This window comes from Gregarina niphandrodes (assembly GCF_000223845.1).
Source record: "Gregarina niphandrodes unplaced genomic scaffold scaffold00008, whole genome shotgun sequence".
NCBI classification, from domain to species: Eukaryota; Apicomplexa; class Conoidasida; order Eugregarinorida; family Gregarinidae; genus Gregarina; species Gregarina niphandrodes.
The window spans coordinates 193,974-203,317 of record NW_011645779.1 but is presented as its reverse complement, the minus strand read 5'-3'; the positions used below and the strand labels follow the sequence as shown (position 1 = coordinate 203,317).

The window sequence follows — 9,344 nt, the reverse complement described above, 5'->3', positions numbered from 1 at the left end:
AAAGGTGCCACCCCCTAACTTCTCGCCCACTGATGGGTGCTTGATTCTCAGTGTTTAACTATTAGAGAACGAACAGCCGCAAAGTAAATCGTTGCTGGCTCTATTGATGAACAACGTAACGCCATCATGACACCCCCCCCCCCCCCCCCGGACACCATATGAATACCTGTCACGAATACCTGTTACCGGATACCTGTTACCGAATACCTGTTACCGAATGACTTTGCATTTTAGCAATTCGACGAAGACGACGACGAAGAAGATTATCACCCAGACTCTGAGGACCTGGAAGAGGACAGCGAAGCTGAGAGCGAAGACTCCGCGCCCGATGCGACCGACACGGAGCCGGGAGCCGACTCTGCGGCCGTGAAGCGACCACGAGAGGAGGAGGAAGAAGAAGAGTTCAAAAAGCCACGAGTGGAACAAGGCGAACCCAAGGCGGAGTGAGGCGAAAATGCAGGTCTAAAATGACCGACGGTTGGACCAGATCCAACGTTGCACTCAGGTCTGCACTCGGGTTCTGGACACGGGCAGCCTATGCAGATAAAACCGAAGTGTGAACCTTATGTGTATAGTTAGAAAACAGCGTCCCTAATCTCGTCAGCTTGCTTTCCCACCTCCCCCTGGCTGCTGTTGCCGTCGGCCTGGGGGTCCGAGTTCTCACGCTGCTTCGGTCGCTTACCCCGTCGCCCTTGTTGGCTGCTTCGTCTCGATCGTTTTCGTGGGAACAGGAGCTGGAAGGCCTTCCGTCCCGACTCCCCTCGCACGCGCACAATGTATGACGCGAATCCTTATTTAGATAAACGGCTTAGCGGCATGTGTACGCATATCGTGCCACGTAGATCGTGTCATGTAAACGGTGTGTGGTAAACGGTGTGTGTGGTCAACGGTGTGTGGTAAACGGTGTGTCACACATGACACCGCCCATCACATGTTTTGTGTCGACGTGTGCGAGTGTGTGAGACAGACGTGTTGGTGTTTGTGTACCGTTGTGAGAGACGGCATCACATCCGAGTCTGTCTCGGAGTATGTGCTGGAGGCCGATGCCAAGTCGGTTGGGTCTGGTCTTGGAGGCGCAAGGAAGGTAGCCGATGAGGACGGCTTTATCTTCACTGGTGACAGGCGGTATGACTGCGAGAATGATGTGCGGGCGTGATTCTTCGGGAGCGCCACCAGAGAGGATGCGGGAGAGTGTATCGGCGACTCGTTGCATTGTGAAGGGACAGCGTGCGATGATTTCGTGTGCGTGTTCTTCGATGAAACCCTCGAGTGTATTTTTAACACCCACGATGCCGTCTGACGGTGTCCGTCTCCGCATCAACAGTCGTCGAACGACGCCCACGGCCTCGCGTTGTACTGTATCCGAACGGCCCAGCGCTGCACGCAATAACGCTCCTACCATCGGCGCTAAGTCCGCAGGCCGCCGTAACCAATCAAGCACTGCCAACGCCTCCAGAAAACGCCCATTCACGTCCACTGAACACGCCAACTGCTCCTCCAATACCTCCAACCGTTGACGTTGCATACCCACTACACTAGACATCTCTTTCTGCACTAACCTATCTACTGAACGATCCTCATGTAAAGACGGCACAATGTGCAACGTCAACAACAGTGCCAAATCCATGCTACTCAACACCCCGTGAGCTGTCTTCATCAAAACCATCGGCAAAATAAAGTTCGCCGTAGGATACTCCGGGTACGATAAATATCGACCAAACACACTCTCCATTCTCCCACGACTCTTCTCGATTGTATCCACACTCGGCACTTCTTCCCAACATTGCTAAAACCATAACCATGACCGGACTCAAACGCGTGCTGTCACACAGTGTGTGCTCCACACAGTGCTTGTGCTCCCACAGTGTGCGGTGGATGGAAGCACAAGATGTGTCACGAATGGATTGTACAGAGTTAATCTCCAGTTCGGTTCGCAGTGCGTTTAGATTGTCGTAGATTAATCTAGCTCCAATATGTAGAATTGAGAATTCCGCCGTATTTTTCAACGACTGGAACCTAAGCAATGGTAAATTGATCTCTTCCTGTAAGTTGCATTTCATTATCCTTCGGATTTCATTAATCTGACTTAAGTACTGTCGGTACGTGTAATGTCCTTGAAGAACATGAAAGGATAACGACATGGCGGCATAGTAGCCGAAGAGGTCGGGTTGTGTGGGACGCGACGAGGTTTCAACTGAATCGAGTATGCCAGTCTCGACTAGTGCTTCATAACAAATCGCGTAAGACGTATCGTCAGCCACGTATTCTCCAAGGTCCAAACTCATTATGTCCACGATGGTGCTGATGGAATTAGTATCGTGATCCGACGTGGACTTCTCAAAGCTACCGGCCTCCTTTTTGTCATAGACCTGCACCTTTAAGCGAGAGTAGTCGGCTTCTGTCAAATATATATGTACGGCATTTGTCGCCAGCCCACTTGCTGCTTTTCGACGTCCCGCCATCTGCTCCAGGGAATTGGACACGTATTCTGGGTCATAAGGTCGGTGGTAGTCAACCAAGCACAACAGTTTGTCTCCGCTCCGACGATTCTGGTAACCTTGGTCATTCCTCATCTCTCTGTCTCTCATCCCTCTGCCCCTATTATCTCCCTGTGCGTTCTCTCCTTCATTATGTACCTCTTGATCCGTGAATAGGTCCCCGATGTATATCCTTGCACAACAGTTGATGAATATCACCACAGCACTTTCCTGTCGAAACCTCACACTCGCCAACAACAGGTCCGCATAACACGCAGCCACGTACAACTTCACCAGCAGCCCCAACCGTTCCGACAAGCACGACTGTAGCACATGGACACATAGCAAAGAGTCCGTGTCATTCGCAGACAAGATCACAACTGTGCGGCAATCATGCTGCTGCAGAAATTCCACCGTATCTGGCAGCAATCTACCAGCCACATGGACCGTCTCTTCGAACACATGCTGCAAAAGCGCCTGACGCGTCGGAGGCTGCGCCATACATTAGGAAAAACCGACCACCTGCCCTCAAACCAGCACCAAACGTACTCCAGAGCAAAATGCCCCTATTCTTGGGCCCCGCCGACCCCGTAAAGCCCGAGCCCGTTCCGACCAACTTAGCTGGCCTTGAGTCACATAACCAGGCTAGACCCTCAACCACCCCCTGGATCCTTTTTCCAGAGCGCGTCTTTGGCGATGACGTGGAGAAAAGGCCTGGATACGGCGAGGAGATCGAGCTCTGGGTCGAGTTGGTTGCCAATGCCCTCGACGATACCGAGAGCGAGGACCACGCCAAGGAATTGTGGTTCGAGTTGAACGCGGTGGCGGACACATACGGAGAGGATTTCACGGAGGGCACGCCCCGCATTCATGTCGTGCAGTTTGAACCGGGATCGTAGCTGGCGGTTGGGTAGGACCAACTTGCTGCCTAGCTTGCTGCCTAGTCTGCTCCGGAATATTGAGGCGAACACCTTGTTAGCGAACACCTTGTTAGCCAACGTTTTGTTAGCCAACGTTTTGTTAGCCAACGTTTTGTTAGAGCCTGTCTTATTGACGAACGCCTCAGTCAAGAGTTTTTTACCCAGTCGGTGGCCGAAGGGTGAGTAGGACTGGAGGAAGTTGCCCGTGTCCAGCATGACCTCGAAGGGTTTAATGCGTGGTCCGACGAGTCGGCTAACGACATCGGCCACCTCGGTGCAGAAGGCGTGGGGGTCCTTGCAGTCCTGTTTGAGTGCGCGTTCCACCAACAGCCGTCCAGCCTCGTAGCCTTCGCCGAAGGTGAGTGCGCGGAACAACTGGATGAAATTCAGTCTATCGCGCTCAGTCAGCGAGGAAGTCAAACCAGCGTCCAATAAAACCAAGTCGAACAACGGACGACGCGTCATCCACTGGCGCCGCACACGCACCAACAAGTTGCCTGGATGAAGATCACAATGCACGTAATTGTCCCAAAGCAACATTTGCAGAAACATGTGGCATCCGAATTTAGCCAACTCATGCCGTAACAACTTGTCCGAAAGAGACGATGGGGATGGGATCGAGGATGGGGATAAGGACAGGGGCGAGAGTAAGGACGGGGGCGACCCCCTGAATGACGACTTATGCTCGAGACCGCCATGCAGTCGGATCCATACGTCGAGCGGAACTCCCGACTCGTGACTTTCCGTCAAGACGTCCTGCGATCGCAGTCCAGGATACGCGTAAGGCACCACTACCCGACCTCCCGGATTCATCAACCGGGATTGCAATCTCCCAAAGTTGCGCCGAAAGTGCTCCATATTCCGACCTTCCACCATCAGATCCGTCTGCGGCATAATAAACATCTCAAATTGCTTAACACTAAAAGAAAGTAAATCCAAGGTTTCCCACCATCAGCAACCGTTCCGTCCAGTCATGTGTTCCGTCCAGTCATGTGTCTCGCCCTGTCACGTATATGTGCCAAATGGTCATTGGTCCCAGATAGTCGTTGGTGCCAGATGGCCATTGGTGTTAATCTTACTATTCATCGAGCGGTAGCCAATTATGTGACTCTCCTTGCAGTACAGAGGCACACCTGGCAAGCCGGTTCAGCCACCACAGGTCGGCTTCAATCTTGGTGCGGACTCCCGGGCGTAGCACCTTCATCACGGCCTTTTCCCATCTCGGTCGTTTGGAAACGCGGCCAAGTCCACGGATCATGACGGCATGCACCTGAGCGACACTACCCCCGCCCACCGCGTCGGGTTTCACGTAAACTTCCTGCTCGTCCAGCTCTTCCGTGCGCCAGAGAGTGTACCATCGCCCCGATCCTGGGTTAAGAGCGCGCTGTGTTCTGTCACGGTCGATGGCATCCATTATGCTCAGCCAGGTAAACGGGAACGGGTCGGCCGGAACGTTGGCCTGGTATCGAACGGCGAGCCGACTCACCGACTCCGGAAAGATATCCTTCCTCGTCCCGACCCACTGCAGGAATTTAACCGCCGTAGGCCCCAAAGTAGCGATACCCTGAGTCATTAGCTTCACCGGCGTGTCGCTTATCCGACTGCCTCTTATCTTGAAAGAACCAGGCACTATCGACAGGGGACTCGCCAGCAATGCGCTGGAAACATATCCCAACACCCCCAAGCTCGTCACGCATGTTTCCACCACAGAAAAGACGCTCCAAGCTGCTCTGTCCCACTTCTCCTGCAGCCTTGACTGCGCCGGCAACGTCTCATGTGAGACTTCACTCAATGATTGGGTATCGCGGGATTTTATGGTGGATATTGCGTCCACTCCGAATGATAGCACACGCGTGTGCTAATGATTTTCGTGAGTTTGGTTGCGGTATCTACCCTATGTCTGGCTTTCGGCCCGCTGTCTTGTAAGAGCAAAGTGATGTAACCGCTAGGTGGTGCAAGATTTAGGACACCTCGAGGACATAGTCGCGTTTCGTTTTGGCGTCAGGAGCGACGAGTACCGTTTGCTTCAGCGGATCATCGCGGACGACGACGTGCTGAGCTTGGCGGAGACGGAGGACGCAGGCCTCCTGGCCCAGGCTGTAGCGAATTCCACGGTCGCATACTTTCACAAAAACATGCCGACTGTGCCCTCGTCTTTTATGATGACCGCAGATTATGGGCTGCTGAACGAAGACGATGGTACCCCGTGTGCGACCCAAGAGGAGTGCGACGCGGTAGCCAGTCGGCTGGGTCTATGCACGTCGCTGAGAGACGGAGTGAGTGCGGCCTACGACACGTTCCGAACAATGACCAATGTCTTGGCAAATGTGTAAGAGGGGCCCGTTTCAATGGGAATTCCAGCAGGTGGGAGACCTACCTGATTTATGACGCGTTCTATCATGTGATGCAGTTTACTATGAATGCGTTTCTACCACTCGGTCCTACCACTCGGTCCATTTCAGTATGACGGCAATGTGCGCGTGTATTTTCGTCGGGCCCGTGCACGTGTGCGTTCTGGACAACCTGCCGTACACATGTGGCTGGCCTTATCAGATCTATGGCACGTTTGCTAACCTGGGCAACAGTGTTTGGGATGCGGTGCGAACGTTGTCTACATTGTGCTCGGCCATGGGTGCCTCGGCCTCGATTGATTTTTGACGTCCAAAAATATCTAGGGGGGACGGTGATGGGCGATGCAACGGAAAGGATCATCGAGACCTTGAAAGTACGTACCGCTTCTTGTGCTCAGCACGTCGGCACATGGCCATATTCCTTGTCTCCCGGATTGATATACCCCCTCATGCTTCCCCCCCCCCCTCTCCCCCCCCCCCCCCCCCCCACATCCTATCCCGTTTTAGCGTTGTGAGTTGGTACCGGAACCGGATGTTAAGTTTCTTTGCGAGAGAGCTAGCGAGCTGTTGAGTGAGGAGGCTAACGTCCAACGGGTGTCTAGTCCGATTACGATCTGTGGAGACATTCATGGACAGTTTTACGATTTGTTGGAGTTGTTCCGGGTCGGTGGTGATGTTCCTGCCACGAATTACTTGTTCTTGGGTGACTTTGTGGATCGTGGATTCTTTTCAGTAGAAACCTTCTTGCTCTTGCTGGCTTTAAAGGTTCGGTATCCTGACCGTGTGGCCCTCATTAGAGGTAACCATGAGTCGCGTCAGATTACCCAAGTCTATGGCTTCTATGACGAATGCCTTCGCAAATATGGATCCAGTACTGTCTGGCGATACTGCACGGAGGTCTTCGATTATCTCGCTCTTGCCGCACTGGTAGATAATAAATACCTATGTGTACATGGCGGCCTCTCCCCGCACATCTCTACCATTGACGCGATTCGAACCCTCGACAGACACCAGGAAGTGCCCCACGAAGGCGCCATGTGCGACCTGCTCTGGTCCGACCCGGAAGAAGTCGACAACTGGTACTGCAGCCCAAGGGGAGCTGGCTTCCTCTTCGGCGGTTCCGTAGTAGACGAGGTATACCCGCTCTCATACACCCACACACGCACCCGTTCGCACACACGTTCGCACACACGTTCGCACTCACGTTCGCACTCACCTTCGCACTCACCTTCGCACACACCTTGGAATGATGTCATGTTGATCCGAGTATGATTTGTCGCCTTGTAGTTTTGTCAGAAAAACGATATAGAGATAATTGCAAGAGCTCATCAGCTGGTCATGGACGGCCACAAATGGTGGTTCGGAAAGAAACTAGTAACAGTGTGGAGCGCTCCCAACTACTGCTACCGATGTGGGAACAGCGCTTCCATTATGGAACTGGGAGATAACAATTCCATCGAGTTTAAGAACTTCGAAGCTGCGCCACCGGTAAGGAAACTCCCCGCCCTCTTGTCCGGCCCAGCAGCCGCAAACTGGCCAGTGGTTAGTTAGTCATTGAGTATTGGTTGGCTGGTAGGTTGAAAAAATATTGCGTTTTCTTTAGAGCGATCGAGGGGCTCCGGCAAAAAAGCCTATTCCCGACTACTTCTTATAATGGCTGCGGCTTATGATGGCTACGGTGTAGTTAGCTGACCCTTTCGCTTGTAGGTTCCTGAGCGAGCAGGATTATTAAGCACGTTGCTTGGCGTAGTTCTCTGAAGTCACCCGCTTAAAGCGGGCGTGTGGGCGAAAGTGTGCGTGCGAGAGTGGGCGACCCAAAGCGGGTGTTTTGTAGATATTATCTGTAGTGCTAGTTGGGGGTGCCACGTACAGGGTGACATGATCATTGGTTGTAATCGGCCAGGTACTTTTCCTTACCACATTCGCTGATGGTGGAGAGATGGTCGAGATCGCGGAAGTGATTATCAACATCGCAGCCGAAGCCAACAATAAATTGGTCGGTGACGTCGAATGCAACCCAGTCAGGAATAAAGCCGTTCCAGAGAGGTGTACGTTTGCTAAAGCCGCAGACGGTGCGTACGGATAGGACTTGGTCACAGGCAGAAAAGCGGTCGTAGAGGGCCTTGAGTGTGCTGCCTGAGTCAATGAGGTCTTCAACAATTACAACGTGTTTATGTTTACAGTATTCCACGACCTGAGCCACAGCCACGTCCACCTTCAAGTCGGGACCACGCGATGTGCCGGTATAACTACTGCAACGGATATACTCTTCTAGGTATGTTGACCGCTTCAGTCCGCGCATATCAGTGTTTGCGATCTTGCGCAAAGCGCGAGACAACTCGTCAAAGAACGTTATGGCACCCTTCAATGTTACCACCAACACCACCGGCTGCTCAACGTCTCGGTAAAATTCATACATCTCACTAGCCACCTTCTCAATGCGGTCCACAATTTGCCCCCGAGTCAGAATAATGTCCTCAATCAACGGGAAATAGTGCGGTGGCACGCAGTAACTCTCCTTCGGGGTCCTATGGTTGTCCGGGATACTCACCCCCTTACTCAAATGACCTATCGGCTCGCGACGCACTAGCGACACATTTGACGAACACGTGCTCAACGGAGTCTTCTCCGCCTTGCTACTCTCCGCCTTGCTAGTCGCAGACTTGATGGCCTTGCTGTCACCTGCCCCCGCTGATGGACTGCTCATTGCCCGCGGAAATTTTTTTTTCTGCGATGAAGCCCCAGGGGCTGTTCTTCACCACCGCCGTCAGTCTGATCGCAATCGTAAGCGGCGACCCCTCGGTCCCCGGCTTCGTGCTGGTTGAGCCACTCGTGCCAATGAACAGTATACTACCTGCACACACTGGGGGGGAGCGAGAACCAGGTCCCGCTGGGCATCCAATAGCGGTCGGCTCTCCTGCGCACCCCGGACCAAACGAGCCGCGAGATGTGCAGAAAAGAAGGGGGAGAGGCGTGGAGGGAAGGGGGGATCCTGAGGTTGAGGAGCGAGATTTCCCTCACTCGTCGCTGCTCAAAAACGAGTCAGCGTCGACGAGGTCGTCGCCCACCGATTCGGCGACAACTGCTTACATAGAACCGTCAGCTGTCAACCCGGCAACGATTGAGGCGTCTGCCATAGCTGAGCTGTCCGGTAGTACCAACCCGGCTCCCAAGACTGAGGCGTCGACCAAGTCCGGGAAAGACCCTCGTACATGGAGTTTGAATCCCATCACGCAGGTGCAGGTTGAGGACTTTTGGGCACGCGTACAGTCGAACGAGGCACTGGAGGCGCCTTTGGACATGTTGTTCGACGTTGACTGTTATCAGAACCAGGACCAGGTCTGCATCGAGTCGTGTTTGTACTACTGTGCGATGTCGCGGCCTACTTCGTTCAACGAATGCGCGGGCAAGCTGCCACGGGGCTGCATCGCGTCATTCGGTGGCCTTCGACTCACGCGAGTCCCGACTGGCGCCGCTCCAGGGCCGTGGGCAAGGGGTGACCAGGGACTCGTCCATGAAGACCAGACCTGGGAAATCAAATTGCACTCTATCAAGAACCATATTTTGGATCTCCTCAGGTACAACCCCCCCCCCCC

General features: G+C 53.5%; 8 protein-coding genes across 8 annotated transcripts; 3 read left to right on the top strand and 5 right to left on the bottom strand.

The window, feature by feature from the left end:
* Nucleotides 1-234: 234 nt before the first annotated feature.
* On the top strand, nt 235-447 carry GNI_055450 (hypothetical protein; the record flags this gene model as incomplete). The annotated part of the gene is made up of 1 exon (XM_011131628.1): nt 235-447. A coding segment is annotated over one exon (213 nt), but the record flags the coding sequence as incomplete, so codon positions are not given.
* Nucleotides 448-575: 128 nt separating this feature from the next.
* Nucleotides 576-1,627, bottom strand: GNI_055440 (hypothetical protein; the record flags this gene model as incomplete). Its single annotated transcript, XM_011131627.1, has 2 exons — nt 576-790; nt 988-1,627. The coding sequence occupies 2 exons, from the start codon at nt 1,625-1,627 to the stop codon at nt 576-578; spliced, it is 855 nt and encodes a 284-aa protein (XP_011129929.1).
* Nucleotide 1,628: 1 nt separating this feature from the next.
* On the bottom strand, nt 1,629-2,978 carry GNI_055430 (hypothetical protein; the record flags this gene model as incomplete). Its single annotated transcript, XM_011131626.1, has 1 exon — nt 1,629-2,978. The coding sequence occupies one exon, from the start codon at nt 2,976-2,978 to the stop codon at nt 1,629-1,631; it is 1,350 nt and encodes a 449-aa protein (XP_011129928.1).
* Nucleotides 2,979-3,130: 152 nt separating this feature from the next.
* GNI_055420 (hypothetical protein) lies at nt 3,131-3,937 on the bottom strand (the record flags this gene model as incomplete). The annotated part of the gene is made up of 1 exon (XM_011131625.1): nt 3,131-3,937. The coding sequence occupies one exon, from the start codon at nt 3,935-3,937 to the stop codon at nt 3,131-3,133; it is 807 nt and encodes a 268-aa protein (XP_011129927.1).
* A 141-nt stretch (nt 3,938-4,078) lies between these two features.
* Nucleotides 4,079-4,330, top strand: GNI_055410 (hypothetical protein; the record flags this gene model as incomplete). Its single annotated transcript, XM_011131624.1, has 1 exon — nt 4,079-4,330. One exon carries the CDS (start codon nt 4,079-4,081, stop codon nt 4,328-4,330), a length of 252 nt encoding a protein of 83 aa, XP_011129926.1.
* A 145-nt stretch (nt 4,331-4,475) lies between these two features.
* GNI_055400 (putative ubiquinone biosynthesis protein UbiB) lies at nt 4,476-4,970 on the bottom strand (the record flags this gene model as incomplete). The annotated part of the gene is made up of 1 exon (XM_011131623.1): nt 4,476-4,970. One exon carries the CDS (start codon nt 4,968-4,970, stop codon nt 4,476-4,478), a length of 495 nt encoding a protein of 164 aa, XP_011129925.1.
* A 1,113-nt stretch (nt 4,971-6,083) lies between these two features.
* GNI_055390 (serine/threonine-protein phosphatase) lies at nt 6,084-7,402 on the top strand (the record flags this gene model as incomplete). The annotated part of the gene is made up of 4 exons (XM_011131622.1): nt 6,084-6,122; nt 6,256-6,882; nt 7,036-7,236; nt 7,352-7,402. The coding sequence occupies 4 exons, from the start codon at nt 6,084-6,086 to the stop codon at nt 7,400-7,402; spliced, it is 918 nt and encodes a 305-aa protein (XP_011129924.1).
* Nucleotides 7,403-7,630: 228 nt separating this feature from the next.
* On the bottom strand, nt 7,631-8,455 carry GNI_055380 (putative hypoxanthine-guanine phosphoribosyltransferase; the record flags this gene model as incomplete). The annotated part of the gene is made up of 1 exon (XM_011131621.1): nt 7,631-8,455. One exon carries the CDS (start codon nt 8,453-8,455, stop codon nt 7,631-7,633), a length of 825 nt encoding a protein of 274 aa, XP_011129923.1.
* Between the last annotated feature and the right edge of the window lie 889 nt (nt 8,456-9,344).